The sequence below is a fragment of the Manacus vitellinus genome, unplaced genomic scaffold (genome assembly GCF_001715985.3).
Source record: "Manacus vitellinus isolate BGI_N305 unplaced genomic scaffold, ASM171598v3 scaffold_2_pilon, whole genome shotgun sequence".
Lineage (NCBI taxonomy): Eukaryota > Metazoa > Chordata > Aves > Passeriformes > Pipridae > Manacus > Manacus vitellinus.
This window is the reverse complement of record NW_021940208.1, coordinates 24,386,162-24,411,583: the sequence shown is the minus strand read 5'-3', so window position 1 is coordinate 24,411,583 and position 25,422 is coordinate 24,386,162. Positions and strand designations below refer to the sequence as shown.

The 25,422-nt window shown below is 36.8% G+C and overlaps 1 protein-coding gene across 2 annotated transcripts in view; it reads left to right on the top strand.

Moving 5' to 3' along the window:
• The window catches only part of TDRD3 (tudor domain containing 3), an 88,141-nt gene that overhangs the window by 52,585 nt on the left and 10,134 nt on the right, over positions 1-25,422 (top strand). For both annotated transcript variants that reach the window (XM_008934586.3, XM_018071283.2), the window contains 2 exons: positions 7,409-8,247; positions 10,158-10,283. In XM_008934586.3, coding sequence (XP_008932834.1) covers positions 7,409-8,247; positions 10,158-10,283 — 965 coding nt within the window. The remainder of the gene's footprint in view (positions 1-7,408; positions 8,248-10,157; positions 10,284-25,422) is intronic.

Genomic DNA, 25,422 nt, shown 5'->3' with positions numbered 1-25,422 from the left:
ACACATCCTTGAAATGATATATTGAAAGTCAATTTTCTGCTAGTTTTCTCCCTCTGTGGTTGAACATCATCTCGGTTAAATTCTTAATTATTAGTTGTCTTAAGTTCCATTTAAACAGAGATGACAGGAGTGTTAAAAGTGTTTGCAGAGTGATATATGTGTAGTGACCACTGTGAACTCTTTCACGATGACGTCTGCATCCAACTGTCTGCAGAAAACAGGATATGTATATATATATATATGTATATAGTACCTTCTAAATTTCATTTGATCCTGTTGGCTGTTAGCAGTAGACACATGTAGTTTCACTTAGAATTAGAAAAATATTGGTCAGAAATGAAAGGCACGTTGGGGAAACTGATTGAAGTGACTCAAATATGTAATGTTACATAGCCAAAAATAAGGTCTCTTCATTGATTTTCCTACATAGTAGTACACTAAGGAGAACCCAGGCTGGCAGGTTTTTCTCCATTTATATTCACTAAAGGCTGTACTATGCTACGTATAAAAGAAGATAGTTCTGCGTCTTCTGTATTTTGCAGTATTTCTGGCATCTCGCTGTCCTATATGGTCTCTAAAATACCATATTGTTTTTTAGGTATTCGGAGATGGCCTTTGTATAGCAATAGTGGTTTTAAATAAATGAGAATGTCTCTGCTGTTACATGAATGCTTGTGACCAGGAGCATATGATTACCTGGGATGGCTGTATTTCTCATTATTGCAAGCATGAAACTTCTGTACACTTCAGACAGCTTGTAATCTCTTCTAAATGACTGAGAATCTATATAGAAGCCAAAAAACAGAAGGCAGTTTTGCTAAACTGAGATAAATATTTTTTAATTCTGTGCTATGCTGCATTTTCTTCAAAATCTGCTTATGTGATCTGGGGACAGAAAATGTCTGAAAAGTAAAATCTTTTCAAGGACACAGAGGATTGATTTGCTTTTCTCTATGCATCCCTCCCTATTTTTCTTCTATACTGTTTCTAATTGCACCTGAAACCTCAGTACTGTGAAGAATTTCTTAATTCACTTCTAAGTTTGCAATAACAGGAACAATTTGTGAACAGGAACTGCAGAACAGTTGTTGAATTTTTTATCTTTTATTTGGTACCTTTTCATCCTTGGATTTAAACTAAGTAGAAAAACATTTATGAATTGAAATACCTTTGTGTTTTTTAGGATGTACTTCTATTCCTTTTTAGAGATAAAATAGCACATTGAATTTCTTGTTTGGTGTTCATTTTTCTTTTTTTTAAAAAAGAAGTACAAATTGGTTTTAAGAAAGCAAGTTGTTAGTCCTTTGCCCCCTAAGTGGTGTCTTGCAATGGTTGTTTATGTTTTATCTCCTTTTTGCCAGTTAATGAAATATTGTTTGAAGTAATTACAGCTGTTGGAAGTATTAAATACCTGACTCCATGATCTGCTAGTTCTTTCAATGTAAAACATAGCATACAGTAAACGTACATTGTTTAAGTGAAATGCAAAGAATTAAACCAAACATATCCATAGGTTTATACTGCATGTTTATTTATTTATTAAGTGGGAATGGTTGGTGGCACCTATGAAAATGTTTGTGTTGAAATTAAGTAGTTTAAGTTTTGGTTGGCCAGAGAATCCTCCTGACTACAAGAGATAACACAAATAATGGACAAAATTGCTGTCGACTAGCTGCCCTTGCTTGCACTTGGATTATTTCTGCCACTGAGCACAAAAGATTTTTCCATTAATCTCCTTCTTATATTTTTCTTTTGTTATGAGGAACAATTCATCCATCTTTGCCAACTTAAATAAGTAAACACAAGGTTTATCAGAGAGAACAAAACAGTGCCGAGAGATCTGACTGTAGTATTAAGGAATAATGCACAATGTGCTTTATATATTCCCAAAGAAGTTAAAGGTTTAAAACAAATCAGTAATGCAATACAATATAATTAAAATATATTTATTTCATTTTGTGGTGCCACAATTTATTTGAATATCTGGGACAGAGGGCACTTGGAAAAAAAAAAGAGTCTGACTTTTTGGAGTTAGAGGAAATTTACCTTTGGAATTTACCATTTAGTAGCCATGTTTTCAACAAATATGGTGTGCCCTATTGACAAGAGATCCAGATTGAACCATAGTCATGTTTGTTATTCAGCTTTACTTTTAAAATGGAACTTCAGTGGTGTTAATTGTGAATATCAAGAAAATCACTTATATTTGTTGTAGTAATATGTTAGCCTTGGTGACATATGTTAGGAGGCTTGTATTTTTATTTTTTCTTTAAATATAAAAGAGAAAAATATACTAAATTCCATACATTTTAAAGAATAATAAAAAAATTATTGTTTTTTGTTCCAGTCCTTTAATTTTGTAAGTTAAAATTAATTTTGTGTAAATGCAACAGCAGAATGCTTTGGAATTTTTTGGCCACTTCTTCATTTTCACCCTCCTCCTCAACTTGTATTTATTTTGTTTCAACAGAAACATGACCTCAGGTTCCAGTTCCTCAGTGTTACTACATTTTAGAAAGACTTATGTTGATATTTATCTAAATGGCAAAGCTATTGAGTAATGGGAATTTCATTCCATGGCATGAAATGTGTGCAAATGCATCATTAATTTTCTTCTAATTATTTAATCTTTTGTCCAGTGTGAGATAGAACATGCCCTGGAGATAGCTGTCTCCAAGATACACTTCTATGCAGTTACATAAAAATATTATTCAGTTTGAAAGGAGAAACCCAAGTCATTGCCACCAGTGCAGGAAGGGCCACAGTCTTTGAATTTAACCCCATTATTAAACATGATGAAATCCACAGGAGAGAGCCACAGGAAACTGTACTCTTTAAATTCCATTGTTCATGGAGCAGTGCTTTATAAACTGTGTTGACTGAGATTTCCAAGTGCAGCAGATCCTGCTGGTTTCTTGTAATCAAGGGAATGTGATTGGTTCTGTACGGTCTTCTTGCGTCATCACATACAAAAGCTAAAATGAGTAAAATAACTGAGTGAGAGTTTCAAACTGACAAATGCTAATCATCATCTTAAAGCTTCACAGCAGATGACAAAAACCTTGTCTTTAATTTTGAAATGTATTTTTTCCCAGAACTTGTTCCCAAACCTCTGGATACAGTGATGATGACTGGGTTAACACATCTTGCTGTTTGAAAGGAGCTTACCAAATCTTCTTGTTAAATGGCAAATTATTAATTGCTTGTTATTGCTCTGTAGGAAGCATTACTTTTCTGGGAACATTAGCTAATGAATTGTTGGAGTTGGGGCAAGAAGTAGAAGGAAGGAATAGCGGTTGAAATAGACAATCTGTGAATAGCATCACTTGTTGCTTAACTTTTTCTCTTAAAGAAACTTCAGAATCCCTTCAGTTTTTTGGTGATCAGCACAAATACATGAAGAATCACTACTATTCTCATCTCTAGGCTTTTTTTCTTAAATACTGTTGACGAAGTAACATTTACTGTTAGTTGGCAGTTTCCATTTGTGAATGGTTTGTGCTTGAACATTAAACAGTGGGTTAACATGTCCTGCTTGGTCAAGGCTGTCGTGTATGACTAGTCCCTGGGGAAGCTTTTAGCACAATAACTGCACCTCCGTAGAAAATGTAAGTTTATTGGATTTCACATACCTTAGAGTAGAAGAATGTCAGATGTTTTGTGAGCACCCTGTGTGTGTCACAGTAAAGACACCTAGAAAAAAGATGCTCGTGTTCACTGTTTTGAAATCTCTAGTCACTTTACTTACTGTCTAACATATAGTATTATTTTAACTTTTCACTGCTATCTAAAAGAAATCTGTAACTGACGGATTCAAGACACTTTCAAATCAACCTGTTACTTTAGTATTATGATCACATTATGTTGGGTAGACAATAGCTAAAATTACTTATTATATGCTATGAAATTGAATAGAAATTTCAGTACACTTTTTCCAGTTATTGAAGAATATGTCTATGTTTTGTTTTTTCCTCAAGGCTTTAACTAAAGTATAACTGCTCTGCATGCTTTTGTGTTGCAGTTGTATAGAGTCCTTGTATGTACTAGATGCTGCCTAGGTGACTACCCATCTCAGTTCAGGAAACGTTTATTCCTTTAGATGAAGGAGAAAGGACAACCCTCAAAAGGAAACATTTAGAGTCTAAGTCAAACCTAAAATCCTGCCGCCTAGCAAAATATTATCGCACCCCATCTAGTCATAAACCCATTTCTGCTTTTTTTCTGTTGGAACAGTGACTTTTTAAATGCATTTCATGATAAAAAATACTAAATAAGATGGTTTTTAATGAAGTATGTTAGAGTTTTATACACATTTTTCTTTAATGGTGTATACAACGGAGTAAACACTCAGGGGTCATCAAACAGTTCAGTCACTTCATGTGTAATTAACATTAGGAATAGACGTAAGAACTTAGATTGGGAATAGGAAGAGTGGAAGCCCAAGCATTTTACTACCAGAGGAGGAGAAGTATAAATTAAGAATGTCATGAGCAAAGAATATTCATTAATTAGGAAGTTAAATCTTTCAAGGCCACAGGAAGTCTAGAAGATGGGTATGTATTATACAGAAGTGGAAAAGTGTAATGAAGATACTTACTGAAAAGTTACAAATACAAACTAAAAAAACCCATTATTTTCATGAGCTGTTTGTAAAGAAGAAATAAAGAGGTACTTTTAAATTTAAAAGTTTTAGTCTTACAAAAAGTAAAATTTTAAATTATACAAGATTTAGTCACATTTTCATTTTTAAAAAGAAAATGCATATTTATGAAACTCTTGATTCTTTCTGAGTAGTATATATTTACATATTAATGCATTAAAAACATTATGAGTTTCAAAGTAGTAAATTATGCAGTAAGATGTATTTTTACCAAGATCATGTTCATGCTAAACCTTATGTATGCTCATGTCACTTTAAAAAATAAAAACACTACATCATTATAGTCAAAGATTTCTGACTTCTAAAAGTTATGCTACATCAGGTATATGTAAAAATAGAGCTAGATTCTTACTACCTGATTTAGTAAATTAAATTGATAAAAATTCTATGACCTATTAATAATAACATGATGTTTGGAAGTATTTTCTATGAAACAAAAACAAACAAAACAGGTGAAATCTCTATTTAATTTTAACTCTTACCATGTAGCATCTAATTGTGAAAAGTGATACATTTGCTGTCAGGTATCAGCATTCATTGTTTCCAGTGGTAACACGTGAACTGAAGTTCTTAGTTTTCCCTTCCCACAGGATTGTATGAGAGCCTGAGTGCACAGTCTCGCCATGCCCGCTGGGCTCATGCAAACAGTATATCCATGGCCAGATGCCATGGATAGACACAGACAAGGGAACAACACCTTTGCAGTCGCCCACATGACACAAAATTGCTCATATAAATCACTCTATTGGGTTTGTTTTCCTTTGCTATCACGTTTAAAGTGTGCTGGCAGATCTCATACTCAGCTGCCAGCATGCCTGTATTCACTTGGGTCTCTCCTGGTCCTGAGACCCTTAACCTCTGGCATCTCAGATGCCTCTTGTCCAGCTTGTTGGGTAGTACAACCTGAAGTTTGTAGAAGTGTTACACGAGTTTACTTACGTAGGTCTGACCGCTTTGAGCCCAGACCTGTGGTCTCTCTGGTAGATGGCCTTCAAGACCCATGGTCTCTCCAGTATTCAGCTGCCAGGTCCTCCTTGTCCCAGTTGCCAGCTTACTCTGTCTCAAATTTGCCAGTATGTTTAAAAAGACGTCCCCTCACTGTAAAACTCCAGCCCCAGGAGCTGCCAGCTCATGGGATTGGCTATGAGTTTTAGTTAAATATATAGATATATGGTTCTTTAATACTTTGAGATAGCATTAAGAGAATAGGCCACGATCTTGTTCCCAAGGAATTTCTTCATTAATTTAGGAGAATAAATAAGGGGACTTGGCCAAAGTTCAAAAGGACACCACACAAGCTAGACGAAAATGTTCCACTACAATACTGGTTCAACATATACTATTAATCTACAACACTCAAGTCAAAATCCAACCAATTCCACAACACTTCAATCAAGATCCAACCCCTCCAGCTCCAAACCACCCCCAAGCATCAAGAAAGGAGCAAAGAATGAGAAGCAGAGGGAGTAAGAAGAGAGAAGGAGACAGACTATATAGCTACCACCGCAGCCTTGTAGAAGACCAGCTCTCACAAGTCCAAGTGTCAGGGCCATGACACGAGGCAAACACATGCCCATGGTTTTATCTGCTCTGGTCTCTATGGCCAACCCCTCCGGGGGGGTTCTGTGACCCACCAGCCACTCTGGGGTTCCAGGCCAGGATGAGGGGCAGTGTCCTCACTGTCTCTGCCAATTTGAGCCTGGCTTAGGACCTGTAGGAGGTGTGGTGTGTTATAGTCTTCCCAGGCAGTTTGTGGCTGACAGCTACTCCGGGGCTTCCCCATGTGGGCTCCTGGAGTCTGCCATGAGGGATACACACACAGTCCCCACAAGTTGGTTCTGACCCAATCATAACTGGTCTGGTGTCTAACACTCACACACACAATAGAGAACTTAGAATTTAATAAGGAGAAGAGACAGGTAACAGTGATCACTTGCAGGAGTGTATTGACCGGGAACCTACTTACTTGCAGCTCTCCTGTTTAATCTCATTTCTTCTTTATTTTCTCGCACATATTTCTCTTGGTTTCATCTCTCTGCTCCTTCAGCTTTTCACCTAAAGAACCTATTAAAAAATTCCAAGGCTGCCTAAAACCCACTATATTTCCATGAAAAGTTTCACAGATACCCATAGTTACCTTCCTCTCCAGCAGGCATTCTCATCAGTTGGAGTTCCGGTGGAAACTCTTGAAGGTAATCCTTGAGCAGTTCCTGTTACAGCTCATTGATCGGAGTCTCCAGAATTCTGGACTTTGATGCTACTCCTGTTATCTCCATTTTGGCAGCTTTGTTCATTTTACCATTTCTATTTCTTGCCTTTATCTTTTATACTGAATAGCTGTTAGCAGCTTATTTTTACAGAAAGTTTCAATTCAGATTAGAAGTATTCCTTTTTTTCCTCCTCATGTTCTTCCCTCTTCCTTTCTCCATTTTGGAATTCTGCTTTTCTGTCTTAAGTGGCTCTTATTCAAGTGAGTTGTTGATGTTTTTAGAGAGGAATGAGTAAACTCCTGGAAATGCCTGGCTTTTCTCATTCTAGTAGGTGGTTTGGTTCTAAGTGCAGCCCACAGTAGTGTATATTTTCCAGTGACTGGGAATTACAGTTCAAATGTGTCTGCTAAATTTTCTGTGTCACAAATACTGCATACATTTCTAAAGGATACTGTTGCTTTATCAGAGTCTGAAACACTACATCTAAAATATGTTCCTGTGAAATACATTAACAATGAAATAATTTTTTTCTTTCTAGAACCAAAATTGCAATTTCAGCCACCACATCAAGTACAGCACAAAGTTATGAATGCAGAACAGAATGGCATCAAAGAGAATCATTCAAGACACATTTCGCGCAATGACACGAGACAACTGAGGAACGAGAAACCCCCTCGTTTTCAAAGGGATTTTCAGAATTCAAGACAGGCTTTGGAAAGTAGTGGGTTACCAAGAAACAGAGGTCCTGAAAGGCACAACTCTTTAGAACATTGGACAGATGAAAAAAATAAAAGTGACAGACATTTTCCTAGAAATGATAGGCCAAGGGATTTGAGTTATCCCATAGCCACTCACCAGAGTGATATTACTTTCAAAAAAAGAGATAACAATATGCAAAACAGAATAGGAAAAGGAGTGTCTTTCACAGAATTCAAGGAAAACTCTGCTGCTCAAGATACTACAGACAACAATAACCAGAAACGTGGGAAAAGGGAAAACCAAACACACAATTCTGAAAATTTTTGTGACAGGAAGGCACGAACAATAAGTAGTGAAGCGTTTATGGTAAAAAGTGAGCAACATTTTGGTGTTAATAATGACTACCAAAATCCCAACAGGACTGATAATTTTAATACTGTACCAAATGGAGATACTGAGCATCATCAGAAAGGAAGACGAGTAGGACCTATCAAATCATCAGGACCTGCTACGATCCCATCTTTCGATGATAAAATGTTGTATTACAACACCGGTCCCAAAAGAAGAACTGGTCCCATAAAACCAGAGAAAATATTAGAACCATCTATTCACATGGAGTATGGAAAAAGCTGGAGACCAGGGGATGAATGTTTTGCTCTTTATTGGGAAGACAACAAGGTATGCCTTTGCCAAATGAGAATTACCTCAAATTGTACCACTAATGTTTTGTTACGCACTTGTAGGAGATATTTAGCACACTGCTACAGAGACACTGTTCGAAGATGTGCAGTGTGCTTCTTGGATAGCTCCGTGGTCTGTTTTTTATATTTGTGAGATATGTCACTTATATTCATTTTTTTAAATGCTAAAATCAAGTCCTTGTTTCTCTCATTTAGGTGGAGTTTAGGAAGACTAAGCTCCTCACTGAAGCATTTTACTTAAGTGCCAAATATTTGAAGGGATGAATATGGATCTAGGTGCTCATGTTCTTTGCTAAGGAACAAAAATAGTCTTGAATGGTAGATGTGTAATGCCTTTTTCTGGAATAAGTCAGCATGCAACCTTTAGTAGCTCAAAGGAAACTCAGAGTCTGCAGGAACAGGGCTGTTTAAAAAAACTCCCTCTTTTAATTTCAATCATTACAGAAAGGAAACAGCAAAAGGCTTAATTTTGATTAGCACTAGTAGACTATTAGCTGAGGAATTTGTGGAACAAATGATTTATGCTGCATGATAGTTTTGTTTTACTGATATTTTAAAAGTTTAAATACTTCCTTTTCAGCTATTTTTCCCATTAATAAGATTTCTCTTGCAGCAGGACACTTTGCTTTCTTCCCTTTTGCTAAAAGAGTTTTAGACTGTTTTGTTTGATTTGTCATTATCTGTTCAGGAGTTCTCTGTCATTCTTCTTGGGCAGTTTCTTTAGTTTTTGACTCTTTCTGATAATCTGAGAAGGGAACTACCTTAAATATTGTTGTTCTTTGAGTAGGTCCTATTCACACTTTTTTCAGTCTTTTTTTTTTTACTGTCTATTTTTTGTGTTATTTATTATAAGTGGTTTTCCTTCTTTTGGTCCACCTAAACTCAGCCCATGACTTTTTTCTCTCCTTTCTTTGTATGATTAAAACAAATGATAAGCCATACACGTTTTTGGTAGTGTCAGCATACAGTAAGTTAGCTCTCTTAAATAGGAATTTGTAGCTTGAGTGGATGGATTAGTGTGAAGTATAATGGCATATTATTGAATTGTTTTCTATTTTGAGAAGCATACTTTGATTACTGCGAGATGAGTTTTTTAAATTTTGGAAAGTAAAAACTTGCAAAATAAATACATACGAGGTTATCCCAGACTGTTATCTGAAGAGTATTCATCACATTAGAAGGGGTGTTGTGGGCAGTAATTAATTTCCTGGTATTTATAATAAATGCTGCTGCTCACATCTAGGGCAATTTTGATATGTGATGATACAACACAGTACTAAGCTTAACCATGTTAGGGGGCAGTGATTTCTTTGTGTTCACTAAGATAGAAGTGATTGAATATCTTCAAGAAAGCTATATTTGCATAAGTGTAAAAAAATCAAGTTTCGTGTTTAGAAAAAGTACTTTTTGAAAGGGCAGTTTTATAATATTTTTGTCATGTTTTATTGTGTGATAATTATGTAAGTACGTACAGTGTATACAGCTGATAAGCACTTACTGATATGTGTATTTTAAGTAAACAGCTTACGGTAACACTTCTCTCTATACAGCAGCATTTGTGTTAGTGATGGATTTGTTCTGCTTTCAGAGAAATGAAAACAAGTCTTTTAAATGTTCAGTCTACTTTGATAAGCTGCATATTTTCTCAAGGAGTGTTCTAAATACATTCTACCATACCCTTGCAGTCTACCTTGTGGAAGTTTAAGATACCTGGTTTAATATCTGGTACAAATTTAATTCAAAACATAATGCTGTCTAAGACTAAGTATATATATACACAGAGACATACGTATATATGTATATGAAAAGGTAATTGAAAAGGTAATTGCTGGCTGTTTGTGGTATTTCTGATAATATTTTATGACCTTTGAAAATTTCTCTTTTAAGTTCTACCGGGCAGAAATTGAAGCTCTCCATTCTTCTGGGACAACTGCAGTTGTTAAATTCAGTGATTATGGAAATTATGAAGAGGTGCTTCTCAGCAACATCAGGCCTGTTCATGCAGACACATGGGTATGTCATAACAAATTGTATTAAAAATATAAACTACCTAGTCTGTACAAAGTATGTAACTCTTTAGAAATTAATGCCTGCTCATGCAAAGAATGCTACTTGCATGTGTAGAGAAATAGTTATGCGAATACATGAACAAAATCTCAAATTTTAGTTGTCTATATGAAACTTCGTAGAGGTGTATGATGATGTGGTATTCTTCCTGTATAATAAATTTCAATTGTATTGTTTGAAAATGAATAATTGATCTGTCAGCCAAACAGTTTTGTGCATGTTTTTTTCTCTTAAAAGTTGTTACTTTATTCAACCCAGTTTTCTGTTTTATTTCATATACATTGTATGTTGTTCTGTAAAGGTTAGGAAGTAGTCTTTTAAAATACATGTTCTGAAGCTTTTCACTTTGTGTGTATGTATGACAAAAAATAGACATCTGTATCACTTTATTTTGTATCATGATTTTATTCTTGTTTCAATGATTTCTTCTTTGCCAAATATTGTGGTAGATGTCTATGCCTCAAAATGTATTTTACAAAGTTTAGAATGTATTAGCCTTATAGAAATTGGAAATTTCAAAAGGCTTTATTAATCAATGTCATGGAAACAGAGATACATTTTGATTTAAAAAAAATACTAGAATTACACAATTCTTAGCTGTTTACTCTTATTATAAAAAACTGCACAAAAAACCCCAAACATATTTGCATATTGATTCCTTAATGATGAGTTGACTGTGTTAATTTTAATTAACAGTCAACTCCTGTTTCCTACCAGTGGTCTCTTGAAATGTACTGTTGTCTGTAGCTCTCAGATGCCCTAATGACCTCTGAGATTGCTTTTTTGTACTTAAAAAGATATTTGAAGTTCTTCCCAGCTGATGCATTGCTGTTTCTATTAAAATTTACCCTTTTTTCCCCTTTTTTTTGTCCTGCTAGCTGAGCTGTAAGGTGCTAGTTACTTACTGTATGATTGTACTTACTTTGACCCTTTTTCAGGGTTAATAATCAGCCTTTGGTTTTGATTACAGTTTTGAGGAGTGGCTTTTATTTTACTTTAACCCTCTGAAAGTTATCTCTCACAGTCTAAGAACTTGGACTAGTATTAAGTTGATCCTAGTAGTGAGGTTCCAACCTGAAGCAGTGGTCATTTTCCCTGCGTTTTCTGCCGATATCTGACCACGTGTTCTTCCTCATCCCTCTCCTCCCATGTTGGGTCGTCAGTCATGTAGCCACAGGATGAGTTGAATGAAATGGACCACTTTTTGTTCCCCCCAGACTGTTTGTTTTATTTCACAGTTAGTTTCTTAAAGCTGACACAAAATGGTGGGACCATGTATGGAAAGGGCATTCTGCCACTAAGTAGTGTAATCCTAGCATCGTGCTGCATCCTGATCGAGTCATTGAGGCTTCCTCTGTTGTTACTGGGGACAAATGAAGATTTTCCAAGGACTTTCAGTCCATTTAGAAATGAAAGATACCCTTCTCAAGGTTCTTTGAATTGCATTCAAACATTCAAACAATTAGATTTTAAATAATTACACAAATAAATGCCAATCGTACATCTTCACAGTAAACAACTTTTCTATGGTTTTGATTTTTTTCTGATGAATTACTGTTTTGTTGCTAGAAGGTCCTCGCAGCTATAGGATTTTTGCTGAAGAAAGTTAATTAGGACCTTGCTCTTCACTTCTTTGTGTTTGGATACTAAGTCTAATCCTCTTTTATTTGTAGTTCTTTGTCACCCATTGGAGTCATGCTCTGATACTCAGGTTTGTCTTTTAAACTGAACACTGTTGGTCAGTTTCTTTGTCTCAGTGTTCATACTAATATATAAATGTAGATAGCATGCATAAATGCAAAATGAAGTTCTCATGCTGCTTAGTACTTAATTTTTGACATAAGATTTAAGTAACTTTATGATATTTCCTTGTTACAAGAGAACAAAGCAGATTTTAAACTGACTTCAGTAATTCTTTCATTGATCGATGTTGTTGTCACCAATGAACTTGCATTGTTGGAAACGTTATGCTGATTTTTATTTTAGTCCTTCCAGATAATTTTCAGATAGCTAAGTAAAACCCCCCGGGAAAATGTTTTTGCAGGTGCTGGGGTCCATCGGTGCTGGTCACTTTTTAAACGTTACCTCCTAAGGGCACAGGAGTAGGCAATTCCCAAATGTCAGAAGTCAAGCAGACAAGGCAGAAGGCCACCTTGGTTGAATAGGGATCTTCTCTTGGAAATAAGGTGAAAAAGGAAGGTATATGTCCTGCAGAAGCAAGGTCAAGTAACATGGGAAGAATTCAGAGATGCTGCTTGCTGGTCTAGGGAGAAAATTTGTGCAGCCAAAGCTCAGCTGGAGCTGAAGGTGCCCAAAATGTGGGGGACAGTAAAGAGTTCTTTCAAATATATTAATGGCAATAGTCAGTATAGAAATATCATAGTCCTGTTACAGGATGAGGATGGTCACCTCACAAACAGGGGCAGAGACAAGGCAGAGGTGTTTAACACTTTCTTTGCCTCTGTTTCTGTTTTCAACATGGATGATGAACCAAGAGGGTCTCAGTGCCTTGAGCTGGAGAACCATGGCTATGAGATCAACTCCCAGTCAACCCTGAAAATGTGTGGGATCTGCTGCTCTAGCTGGATCCCTGCAAATCTGTGGGGCCTGATGGGATTCATCCCAGAATCCTCAAAGATCTAACTGATGTAATTGCAAACCCTCTCAATGATTTTTGGGCAGTCTTGGGAACCTGGAGAGGTCTCAGCTGACTGGAAGCTGGCAAACGTCCTGATTTTCAAGGAGCAGGACTCCAGAAACTACAGGCCTATCAGTCTCACTTCAGTGCCTGGTAAAATCTTGGAAGGGATTATTCTGTGAGGTGTTGAAAAACACCTAGAGGACAACACAGTCATTGGTCACAGCCAGCATGGCTTCATGAGAGGAAAGTCCTACTTGTTGAACTTGATTTCCTTCTGTGACAGGGTAACCCAGCTAGGTGATCAAGGAAAGCCAGTAGATATAATCTTTTTGTGCTTTGGCAAAGCTTTTGATACTGTCTCGCACAGTGTCCTTCTGGACAAAGTGTTCAGCACGCAGCTGGATAAAACATAATGAGCTGGGTGAGCAATTGGTTCATGGGTTGAACCAATTACAGAGGGTAATGGTGAATGGGGTGACATCAGACTGGAGACCTGTCACTAGTGGGGTTCCACAGGGCTCCATCTTAGGCCCTGTGCTCTTCAACATCTTCATAAATGACCTGGATGCAGGACTAGAAGGAGCACTAAGTTTGCCAACAACACCAAACTGGGAGGAGCAGTTGAATCCCTCAAGAACAGAAAGGCCCCTGCAAAGAGACCTCGACAAATGAGAGGACTGGGCAGTCACCAAGCATATGAAGTTCAACAAGGGAAAGTGCCTGATTCTGCACCTGGGATGAGGCAGCCCTTGGTATACATACAGACTGGGGAATGAGGTGCTGGAAAGCAGTGCCACAGAAAGGAACCTTGGGGTCCTGGTCAATGGCAAGTTAATTATGAGTCAGCAGTGCCCTGGCAGCCAGGAGGGCCAACCGTGTCCTGGGGGCATCAGGCAAAACATCGCCAGCCGGTCAAGGGAGGTGATTGTCCCACTCTGCTCTGCACTGGGGCGACCTCACCTGCAATATTGTGTGCAGTTTTGGGCACCACAATATCAGAAAGATCTGAAGCCATTAGAGAGAGTCCAAAGGAGGGCGATGAAGGTGGTGAAGGGCCTTGAGGGGAGGCCGTATGAGGAGTGGCTGAGGTCACTTGCTCTGTTCAGCCTGGAGAAGAGGAGCCTGAGGGAAGACCTCATTGCAGTTACAACTTCCTTGTGAGGGGAAGAGAAAGGGCAGGCACTGATCTCTTCTCTGTGGTGACCAGTGACAGGACTTGAGGAAACAGCATGATGCTGTGTCAGGGGACGTTTTAGGTTAGGTATCAGGAAAACGTTTTTCACTCAGAGAGTGGTTGAGCACTGGAGAAGGCACCCCAGGGAAGTGATCACAGCACCAAGACTGTCTGAGTTCAAGACGCATTTGGACAATGCTTTCAGGGTCATGGTGTGATTCTTGGTGTGGTCCTGTGCAAGGCCAGGAATTGGACTTGATGATCCTGATTGATCTCTTACAGCTCAGCGTATTCTATGATTCTAAGTCTTTCTTAGCTGTCTGTATTGAAGACTTGTTATTACTGTAGAAATATATTGTATGTTAGCCCTGATGTCCTGGTATTGCCAGTTTTTCAGACTCCTTTTTGAAAGACTTGTTGATACTGAGAAAAGATTTGGGAAACTGATTTAAAGGCATACATTTAGTCAATTTCTTAGAACTGATTGTCTTTACTGTTTGTTTCAGCACACTGCTTGGTAATCATGTGTTGAATTTCATTTTTTGTCCAACAAATAAAAACTGATGAAAATATACCACTGGGAGGAAGGGAAAAAAATGGAAAAGCCAAGTGTTGCTCAACTAATCAGTTGAAAAAATAACCAAAGTACCACAAGGACCTTATTTTGATGATATGACCTATTATTTAAGCACCTAAGCTTCTGATCTGCTTTTTGCAACCTTTATAATTTTAAAAAATAGCAAATTAATGAAATTTCTTTACATTGTTAGTAGTTTTAATATAATTTCATTTTCACTTCATCTTCTACTAGTTAACTTTCTGCTCTCTGTTCCTGCTGTCTCTCCAATACTGAACCACACTGCATTAGTACAAGTTGTGTTGTTTTAATGGGTTTTGGGTGGTGTTTTGGTTTGGTTTGGTTTTTTGGTTAGTCGAGGGGGTTTTTTTGGTCTTTTTTAAAAATTTGTTTGGTTGTCTTTTCTTGACTGTAGATTGAATCTGCCTCATATTCTCAGGGTTTGTGCTTACCACCTTAACGAAAAAAGTATAACTAGATGATCAAGACTCCTTGATAATTGATTGTATACTGTCCATTACCCAGTTTGCCCAGAGTTCTTGTAAGTTTTCAGTCTCTCTGACACCTTACATGCAGCTCTTTATTCTGGTGGCTAGAAGTATAGAAGATAAAGCTGAGTTTTACATTAGGTAAACCAAAAAGCTAGTGGGGAATTTTTTTCAGTAATCACATACAATACCAATATAAATATATTTAAGAACACTAAAACTGTTTATTTTTTTTCTTAGTGCCTGAAAAATATGTCTTAAGTATGCAATTCATAAATATTTTTAATAATAAAATTACATTTGGATTCCACTGTTCTAGAGTTCTTATAAGTGTCTTGTATGTAACACTACAATACTGTATCCCTCTAGTTCCCTCAATGTAGCAGGGGTCACTTAATGAAAGTATTATAATCCAAATAAAGAAAAAAATCACTGAAAAGCCATTGTAGAAATAAGAACTGTTTGTTTTTTCTTGTAAAATATGTAAAATTATGCTAACAACAGAAAAGCATGGAACGTGAAGGACTTTCCTGAATCACTTAATTTGTTCTGTGGAAAAAAAAATAAAGTCAAGATAATACTTTAAACTCTAAGTCTTAATTTTATTCTCTAATTTGTAGGATTTTTTTCCTCAATAAATTATGAAAATTTGTAGCCTAAGTGTTCGTTGTGTGACATTTTTCCCTAAAGCCTAGTAAGTCCTTACTCTGTTTTCAATCCTCTATTTCCTTAGTCTTACGATAGGCCTTTTCCCACCCCATTTACACTACAATTACCTTCTTGTTTTGTTTTCTTTGTTATTACTGTATGAAGGAAATAAAGATCATAGTGTTCCCTATATATGTTATGTAGTTTCACCTATAAATGTTATGGTCTTATCTGATTACTCTCAAAACAAGCTAGAATTTATATGAACTCTTTGCTTACAGTATTTCTAATTACTCTAAAAATTCTAATTATGAAGTTTGTAGTTTAGATTAGTTTCCTCTTTCTGTATCTTGCACTGTATTTCTGCATAAAGATGTAAGAAAGCAAAAATTATTTTTAAGGCATAAGTATTATACGTATTCCTAGTTTTTCTGTAATTTGTTCTGGTCAGTGGAGACTGAAAATCCACTTTGCAGCTTTCCTCAACTCATTCCTCCAGGAATGAATGAGCTGAGGAAAGAAAATAGCAAAGGATCTTGGATTACAGTTAATTTCTTCTGGCAGACATTTGAGAGCTCAAATTTGATATCTTTGTGTCTTGCACAGAGCTCTAAGAGCTTCTACATGTGTTGAGTTACCTTAAAACTATAATTCAGGTCTTACTTATACCTGTCCCCTGTTTCAGGTAAGTGAAGACTCCTGTGAGTTTTCTGAACGTGTTTGAACCTCTCTCCAACAATGTAAAGAGCAACTGAAAACCGCTAAATGGCAAAGGCTTACAGCTACCTCTTTAAGCTGGGGAAGACTTTTGCCTATATGTTTTATGGAGGTTTTAAACCTTATTCCAGTGTCTTTATTTTTGACAGGCAAATACCTCCTTGAAGGATTGGGTGTCATTTCTTTATGACTCTTAAGCCTTGAAAGCCTCGGCACCACACTATGGTCTTTTCGTGTTGTGGGTCAAGCAGGAAATCTTTCCCATTGAATAATTAAGTAGGTGCAGTAGATATATGTGTGTTGGTTGGGTCTCTTATCTAGCTTCTGTCCTCACTGACTACACTAAAACCAAAGCTGTTAAAAGAGAATGGTACAGTCTACTTGATCAGTTCTAAGATTCCTGTAGAAAAAATGTCCCTGAATATTGCGTCAGAGAAGAACTTGATGTCTTTAATTCTTTGGCTTCTTTAATGTTAGGAAAATCTCTCGATTAATTTTACAGTTCATAATAATTCAGTGACTCAATTAATTAATGAAGGCTGAGTATTTTGGACTGCTCATCTTCCTGAGTGGTGGTGGATATTTATTGAAATCCATCTAAAACATTATTAGTGGGAACTTAGTTTCCACAAAAGGATATAATTTTGCTTTATGAAAGCAAATAAGATATATGCAATAATTTTGTCGGGATGTGCCTTATTTTTCATCTCATCAGTATGTTGTGATTTCAGTTGCCTCTGTCCTGCCAGGCTGAAAAATTGCTTTTTGGAGTCTATCTTAAACTTTTTTTCCCTTACCAGAGACCTTTTGTACTTACTGGAAATATTGCCTCAAATTCCATCATGTCTTTTGCAGAGCATCATCATACATGCCCTACACACAATTAACCTTCAGGTTCTGTCAGGATAATTCTTTATGTAATTTATTTATTTCCCCAGCCTTCTTTTGAGGGGCATTATTTAGAGACAAACATTGTGGAAACCACTTATCCTGTTAATCTGCTAGTAAGTGTTTTTCTTTAACACCTATATCCTGTGAGAGACTACATAGTTTTTCAAACTCTAGCGTGTTGTATCCACGTTGGAATATAGACATGTTCACAATTTGACTCTGAAAGTTACTAACCCTTAGCAGAAATGTAATAAGTGACATTGAAAGGTGGTTAAGGAACTGCATTTTGCTTTTTCATAAACTAAAAGCAGGTATATTTCAGTTGAGGAGATAATTTATACTAAGTGGGCATAGAACTGGTTTTCTATTTTCTGTCTGTATCGTTAGGCATTGCAAAGTGTGTTTGAGTCTTCAATTTGAGCATTTTGTATTCATCAGACTATGAAATTCTATTGCAAATTATCACCAGCTGTACAAGTTGGATTAGGAACACATTCTTCTTGGAGTTTATAGTTATTGAAAATAGTTGGGACAGTTAAAGCAGCACACTCGGAGCATTATACTTGTCCCCTCAGCCCCTTGTTATTAATTGTAATTGCACACAATGATGAGTCATTATTCGGGGCTGCATATGGGCTCCTTAGTTCGTTTATTTTGAGAGATACTGTTTCTCACTAAATACCTTCCCTTAAAGTGACTTGCAGTTTTATTTTGAGATAGCATAGCTTAACCTGGTTTAAGTATTGTTTTTGATCCTGTTCTCATGTGATTAAAAGTTCTTCAGATTCTCATTTTGAGAATTCTGAAGTATTTATGCTTGGATTTCTCTGTATTGCGTGTGTTGGGATTGAATATGTTGAGTAAGTAAAAGAAGTTTGTTGTGTAAAAATGTCTGGACTGTTCTTCTCATTGCTGTTTTCCTGTTTCCTTCACCTTTCAGTGTTCTGAGTTGGTCCACATTTCACTGGTTATTTCAAAGGATTTTAATTAAAGAGGAAATTGGAGGAATTGGTGTAGTATTCCTGACTGGTTGCTTTCTAGGCAAGAGACATGATACTCTTGGCTTGGTGTTGCAGAAGAGAACCTGTGACAAATATAATCTGTAGTGGGCTATGTTTTTATGATACCAGATCTTACTCCTCCTTGTGTATACAGTGCATGTTGAATAGACGCATTCTTTAATACACTGAAGTTTCCTTGTACAGGGATGTACAAGCATCTGGAATGCTTGAGGGGTTTTTTCCTTGTTTGATGACCTGCAAGTGTTATCAGTAATAATATCTGCAAAAGAGAAATCTTCTGTAATGTAAGAACTAAAAGAAGAAGCTGACTCTGAAGGCATGCCTTTTTTTCAGAAAGGTGATTTGTTTTTCCTCATAAACGTTAGAGCATAGGGAATTATTCTTTCGGGTTTTTTTTTTGAGACTGAGAGATTGAGGGAGTTGGTTTGGTTTTTGTGGGGTTTTTTTCTTTGTTTGTTTTGGTTTGGTTTTGGTTTTTTGTGTTGAAGAGCTCTTTGCCAAAGGGAATGCCTTTTTCGCTAATAAGAGTGAGAGCTGGTTAATAAGAAAGCAATAAATGTGATAGCTATATAGAGGGTGGTTTTTCCCATGTTTTATGCATTTATTTTGTATGTCACATGTTGAAGATCAAACATGATAGGATCTTCTAACTTTATAACTTGAGACATGCTGTTATGCAGGAGGATATCAGGGACTATCTCATTGCTCAAAAAGATTGTTTCAGATTCTCCCACACTTATGAAGCCCATTTATTGGTGGTCGTTTCTTTTTATCGTGGTGTGGGGTTTTTTTAGTGGGGTTTGTTTGTTTATGTGGGGGGGGTGTGTGTTTTGTTTTGTTTTCTGTAGTACCTAATTGGAAATGCTATTTCTAACTTCTTACTGAAAATCTTGAGAGCTTATTTCATATAGGTTCATGATGATAAAGTATTTTGCTGAAAAGGTTTATATAGTTATGTAATAGTATCCTGTTTCCTTTTTGAATTTGTTTCTGGCGTTCATCTGTTTTCTCATCTGGGCATTTTTGTTCTCTCCCTAGACTGTATTTGCTCATATAGGACCTCCAGTGGCATATAGGAGCAAATGAAAGCAGTAGTGTTTAGCTATTGCAGTCATCTTTGTTCCTTTCCTGACAGAGCTCCTGCAGTGGTGTTTTAATGTAGCTCTGCTGATGAGCATTGTTGAGTGCTGAGATGGAAAGTAAAATTTTTTTCAAGCTATTGGATGCAGACTTGTGAGGTTTCCCTTCTTGCTTGCAATCCTTCTTGGCCCATTCCAGTCTCGCTTCTTTTGCCTGTGCACATGATCAGCCTCCTTTTGGTGTCGGACACACATCAGGTTGTGTCAGCAATCCTCGCTGCTGGGCGTTTCAAGGTCCAGCCGTTGGAAATTGCATCGTAAGTCCTAGAGTTTCATCACTGTCTGGGGAGAGAAGTTTAGTCCCCAGTGACAGAGCTGAATCTCCCACAAGTCCAGGCCAGTTAAAGGAGGGAGCTACTCAACAAAGGTTCATCACTCAACCTGGAAATGGACTTCCCCCTATATCAAAGTGGGAAGTACTGTGAATGTGAGTAAATTGGTTCTGGAGAGGGGTTATTATGCCTTGTTTTTACTTTCTTACACATGGAAAATTTTGTGTTTTGTTTTTTTGTTTTTTTACTTTGTTCCTAACTTATTACCTCATTCTGTGTAGATATAAAAATTGTTGAAGATTGCATATTACAGATTTAGAATAATAGAATTGTTTGAGTTGGCAAAGACCTTTAGGATCACCCAGTCAAACCATTTACCCAGCACTGCCAAGTCCACCGCTAAACCATATCACTAAGTGCCACATTTACACATCTTTTAAATCCTTTCAGGGATGGTGACTCAACCACTTACCTGGACAGCCTGCTCCAAGGCTTGGCCTCCCTTTCTATGAAGACATTTTCTAAATATCTAATCTAAACCTCCCCTGGAACAACTTGAGGTCATTTCCTCTTGTACTATTGCTTGTTACTTAGGAGAGAGGACCAACCCCCACATTGCTACAACCTCCTTTCTGGTAGTTGTAGAGTGATAAGGTCTCCCCTCACCCTCCTTTTCTCTGGGCTAAACACCCCCAGCTCCCTCAACTGCTCCTCATAGGACTTGTGCTCTAGACCCTTCACCAGCTTCGTTGCCCTTCTCTAGACATGCTCCAGCACCTCAATGTCTTTCTTGTAGTGAGAGGCCCAAAACTGAACACAGGATTCAAGGTGCAGCCTCACCAGTGCTGAGTAGAGGGAGATGATCAGTGCCGTGCTCCTGCTGGCCACATTATTTCTGATCCAAACCACGATGCCATTGGCTTTCTTGGCTGCCTGGGCACACTGCTGGCTCATGTTCAACCAGCTGTCAACCAGCACCCCCAGGTCCTTTTCTGCCAGGCAACTTTCCAGCCACTCTTCTCCCAGCCTGTAGTGCTGTATGGGGTTGTTGTGGCCAAAGTGCAGGACACAGCACTTGACCTTGTTGAACCTAATATAATTGGCCCCAGCCCATTGATCCAGACTATCCGTCTGCAGAGCCTTCCTACCCTCCAGCAGATCAACACTGCCTCCCAACCTGGTGTCATCTGCAAAGTGACTGATGGAGCACTCGATCCCCTTGTCCAGGTCACTCATAAATATGTTAAACATAACTGGCCCCAGTACTGAGCCCTGGGGAACACCACCTGTGACCAGCCACCAACTGTTCTATCCTGTAGCAGTATAAAAGGTTCCTAATGCTTTTAAGCATATTTTGCCCATCATCATTTTTTGAATTTATTACAGAACTTGCAGGGTGACATGGTCTCTCGGTTGTTTTTTTTTTGTTGTTTTTTTTTAAGTCATGGTTATTAACTAAAAGGTGCAATTCGGCCTATTTTATTTCAAAATGTAAAGCATATGGGATATAAATAATGTAGAGGTCCTAACTTTCAAGTTAAGATACTCTCTCTTTTATGGGGCTGAACTGTGTTGTCTCATGGACAGTTTCCCTTAAATTTTTGTGTCTTCACTACCTGTATGCAGTTTTGTTTTAGTTTTTATTTCGGAGTTGGGATATATATCTGTTTAAAATTTTCTCCATATTTACTGAAATACCTTTTGCCGTGTTTAACTTCCTAATATTTTTTTGTGTGTGTGTGCAGTTATTCACAAATAAATTCACATAGGCTTTTTTTTACTGAATATACATCTCCCTGTGTGACTTTGGGTATTCGTATGTCAAATCATGCCATGGGTCAGGGTATGCACACATCCTTCTTTTTCACCTAAAATGTCACCAAAGCTCCCTTATTCCCTGTTTAGGTTTTGGTAGTGATTTTGTGCCCTAACAGGAAAGCATTAGATAATTTCTCATAGCATGTCTTTCTTTCTGAAATTTTTGTTGGCAGGATTTTCTGTTTACATGCTAAAAATAAGTCCAGTGATACAGCAAATACTTCCCCCACACCCCCTTCCATGGAAGAGTATAGTTTGGTTCACAAGTGCACTTAGTGCAAAGAAACTGAATTTTTTCCAAGTCTATGCAAATATTCTTTTTTGCTATATATTTAGGATAGTCTGTATTACTATCCTGTTCAAAACATTTCCACTTCCACTTTATGGCTTTCTTCTTGCTGAATTGAGAAAACCCTATGTGTCCGTTGGTTGTGTGTTAATTTTTATAGAATAAGTCACTTTAGTGCATCCACTTTTCTTTTAGAAATTGTTTGAGAATAAACCTTTAAATATTTATAGTTTGATACTGATACTGCTCAGTGAAGAAGGTTTTACTGATAAAATGGATATGGTCTGAATGGTTTAAAAATGTATTTGTAAGGAATTTTTAAAATTCATTACTTTTTCCACAGTTGAAACAATGAAGTACAAAGAAATGTCTGATTCCACATTAACTGTTGTGTTGCTTTTAGTTGGAACAGATTAAGTACAGAATAATTTTCCATGCCCATCCATTTATTTTCCGTTTCTTGATTTTTTTTTCCTGAAGAATCTACAGATTTTCTGTCACTTACTATCTAATGGTTATTGCTTCATTTGAAAGTCAGGATGTGTTATGGTTTTAACAGAATAATTTAAAAATTATCTGATTTTGAAGCTCAGCTGCTTTATATTTTCAGCAGAGGAAAAATGAGGTAATTCTAATTAATTTTTTTCAGGATTGCCAAATAATTTTATTATAAATTTAGTATCTCTAATTACTGTGTAATAAGACATTAATTGATAAATTGCTGGTCCTGAAGAATGCTTTGTAGAATTTTACAAAAACTGGCTAGAAAATGTAAAATTATTTGACTTCTGATGTTTGGTAAGTGAAAGTCAACAGAAAATATTTATTACCATAAATTTACTTCAGATGCTAAATAAAAGACTGCTCGAGGAAGGGTCATCTTGAAATTTGGAAAATGCAAAAGCATCAGTTGTTATGGTACAGCCTCATGTGACCTAGTTTTACATACTGTAGTTAGGAACATATTTTCTTGTGGCCCATGTGTGTTCGGTGGAGCAAAAGGCATACCCTCATAAGGATCATTTCCTTTTTCTAATTATAAATAAGGGAAACAATGGGTATGTGTTTTATTGTTTTACTGTTCAGTGTTATTTTTCTGAATGACATTACAGCAAGTTTGTTGTAACAAATTGTCAGTAACTGTTGAAATTGACTGCTCCTCTATTAGGGAAGCAATGAACTGAATTTCTGACTTGCATAAAAGGCTTTGTACGGATCTTGAAAATACATTGTAGGGTTTTATTTGTATAGTACAGCAAAATCTAATAGAATTTGAGAAACATTAAAGGAGAGAAAGATGTCACTAGTATAGTAGATGAAAAAGTTTTGTAAGTGGGTAGGAATTATCCTGGCTGCACACAGAATGGCAACAAACAATAATTGTGTAGTTGCAGTTCACGGTCTTAGATGTTTTTAGTAAATCATACAGTACCATACAGTAAATCAGTTGTTTCCCTTTAAGGACAATTAAATTTGCAGTAAATTTCCTACAAGTTGCTGTAAAACATTTGACATTTCCATCACCAGTCTTACATAGTTTACTGTAATGAAGCTAAACCTAAAAACTTCAGCAAAGCTATTGATGGTTTTGATGTAAAAGTTAAAGCAGAATTACATATGGAGGACTATACATGTAGCATATACGAGTTTATATGCATCTGTATAGTACCTGTACTAATTATCTAATGCTTGTAATGTCCTATATGCAGTGAGGTGCTTATTGGATCATGATTTTCAAGTAGTAGAAGAACTTGTATACCCTATAAATCCTTTACAATTTTTTATCCTGCATATCCTTTACAGACAGAAGATAATGCATTAATAGGGATATGAGTTTATATTAATGATCTGATGTCAGTGAGGGATCAGCTGTGTGCAGGTCTAGTAGTATAATCTTGGTCCTCTCATTCATAATTTAACTCAGAAATTTGAATGCCCACAGGCCCACTCTAATATAGATGTGTACTGTGGAAAAAAATAAAATTGTGAGCATCTGCAGGCTTACGAAGATTACTCTGGAAGATTACTCTGTGAAAGGAACTGGTATTTTAAGTAACAAACCTAACTTGCAAAGAAAATTGATCAAGAACAAATATGTTGAATAATTCTGTAACAGACACCTCAAAAAGCTTCTGTCACAAGGTCAGTACTTGGTTAAGATCCTTGAAAAATCTATTTCAGTCATAATTTCCCTTTTACGTGGAATTTTTACACCTCATTTGATAGTAATTTTTGAAATTATGGCCCAAAACCACTCTGAAATTGTGTAACTTTAAACTGTTTTTTTCCCCCTACAAAATCCTTTCTCATTCTTAATTAGTCTGGAGAACAAAGAATCCAGATAAAGTAAAAGTTTAAGGAAATACTGTAGGCACTTCAGCCAATCATTTTTTTCCTTGCAAATATAGGATATATAATATATTGCATATAAAATAATTACATTTAGCTATTTCTAAGACTTGTGAATTTCTTATTATGGACATAGTATATTTTCTCTTTGGTTTTGTTTTTTTTACATCTGGAGTATCTTGCAATCTGTTTTCAGTTGATACAAGCGTGGGTAAGTAGAAAATGCAAAACCGAAAAAAGTACTCAAGGAGATCAACACTGGATGATTAGGTGAAAGAAGCAAATTTTAAGAAAGGAATTCAACCAGCAAAAAATAGATCACTTGTGTGTTAACAGCAGGAGGCTGCTGTTGGCAGCATAGTGGGCAATGCAAAGAGGCATTTGATCTGGATTATGAAATAGAATTTCAAATGGTCATGGAAGTAAAGGTCACTTTGCATGGAAACCAACACTCTTTCTTTATACTGAATCCAGCAAGTTCCCCATGCACTGAGTGTTTGGGTGAAGTTAAAACTACAGCTTAAACTGGAGCAGTGGTTTGACACTACTGAAATGGAAAAAGTCTTCTGCTTTCTTTGCCTTGCTGCCTCTTTGTCCCACAGTCTCTGGCCCCACTCTGCTTCTTCATGCCTCCTTGCACAGGCCTGAGTGCTCATCTCTTATTAGCCCACAGAGAGCTATAATTGAAAAGCCTTAATAGAAGGGCCCAGTGAATGGAGCAGAATTTTCCATTTGTAAGCAGTAATAGACAGAGGTAACTAGTTTGTAAGTGGCAAAGTGCAGGAGCTGCTCAGCTGTGGCTTGCAACTGCATCCTAAATATATGTGAGCACAACATTCAGCAAAGCTTTTCTATCAATGCATAACTTCTGTCTGGCTCTTTAATGTAATCCAGCTATTCGTTGTTCTCAGAAGTTATACAGTAAGTATTCACTGCAAGGTCTGTGTTTAAAAAGAAGAGTTTCTAAACAGTTCTTTTGAATGCACTGAAAGACGTCTTGCAGTTGAAATGAAATGAGAAAGCTTTTAATGAAGTATACATTTACTCTGCTCTAATATTG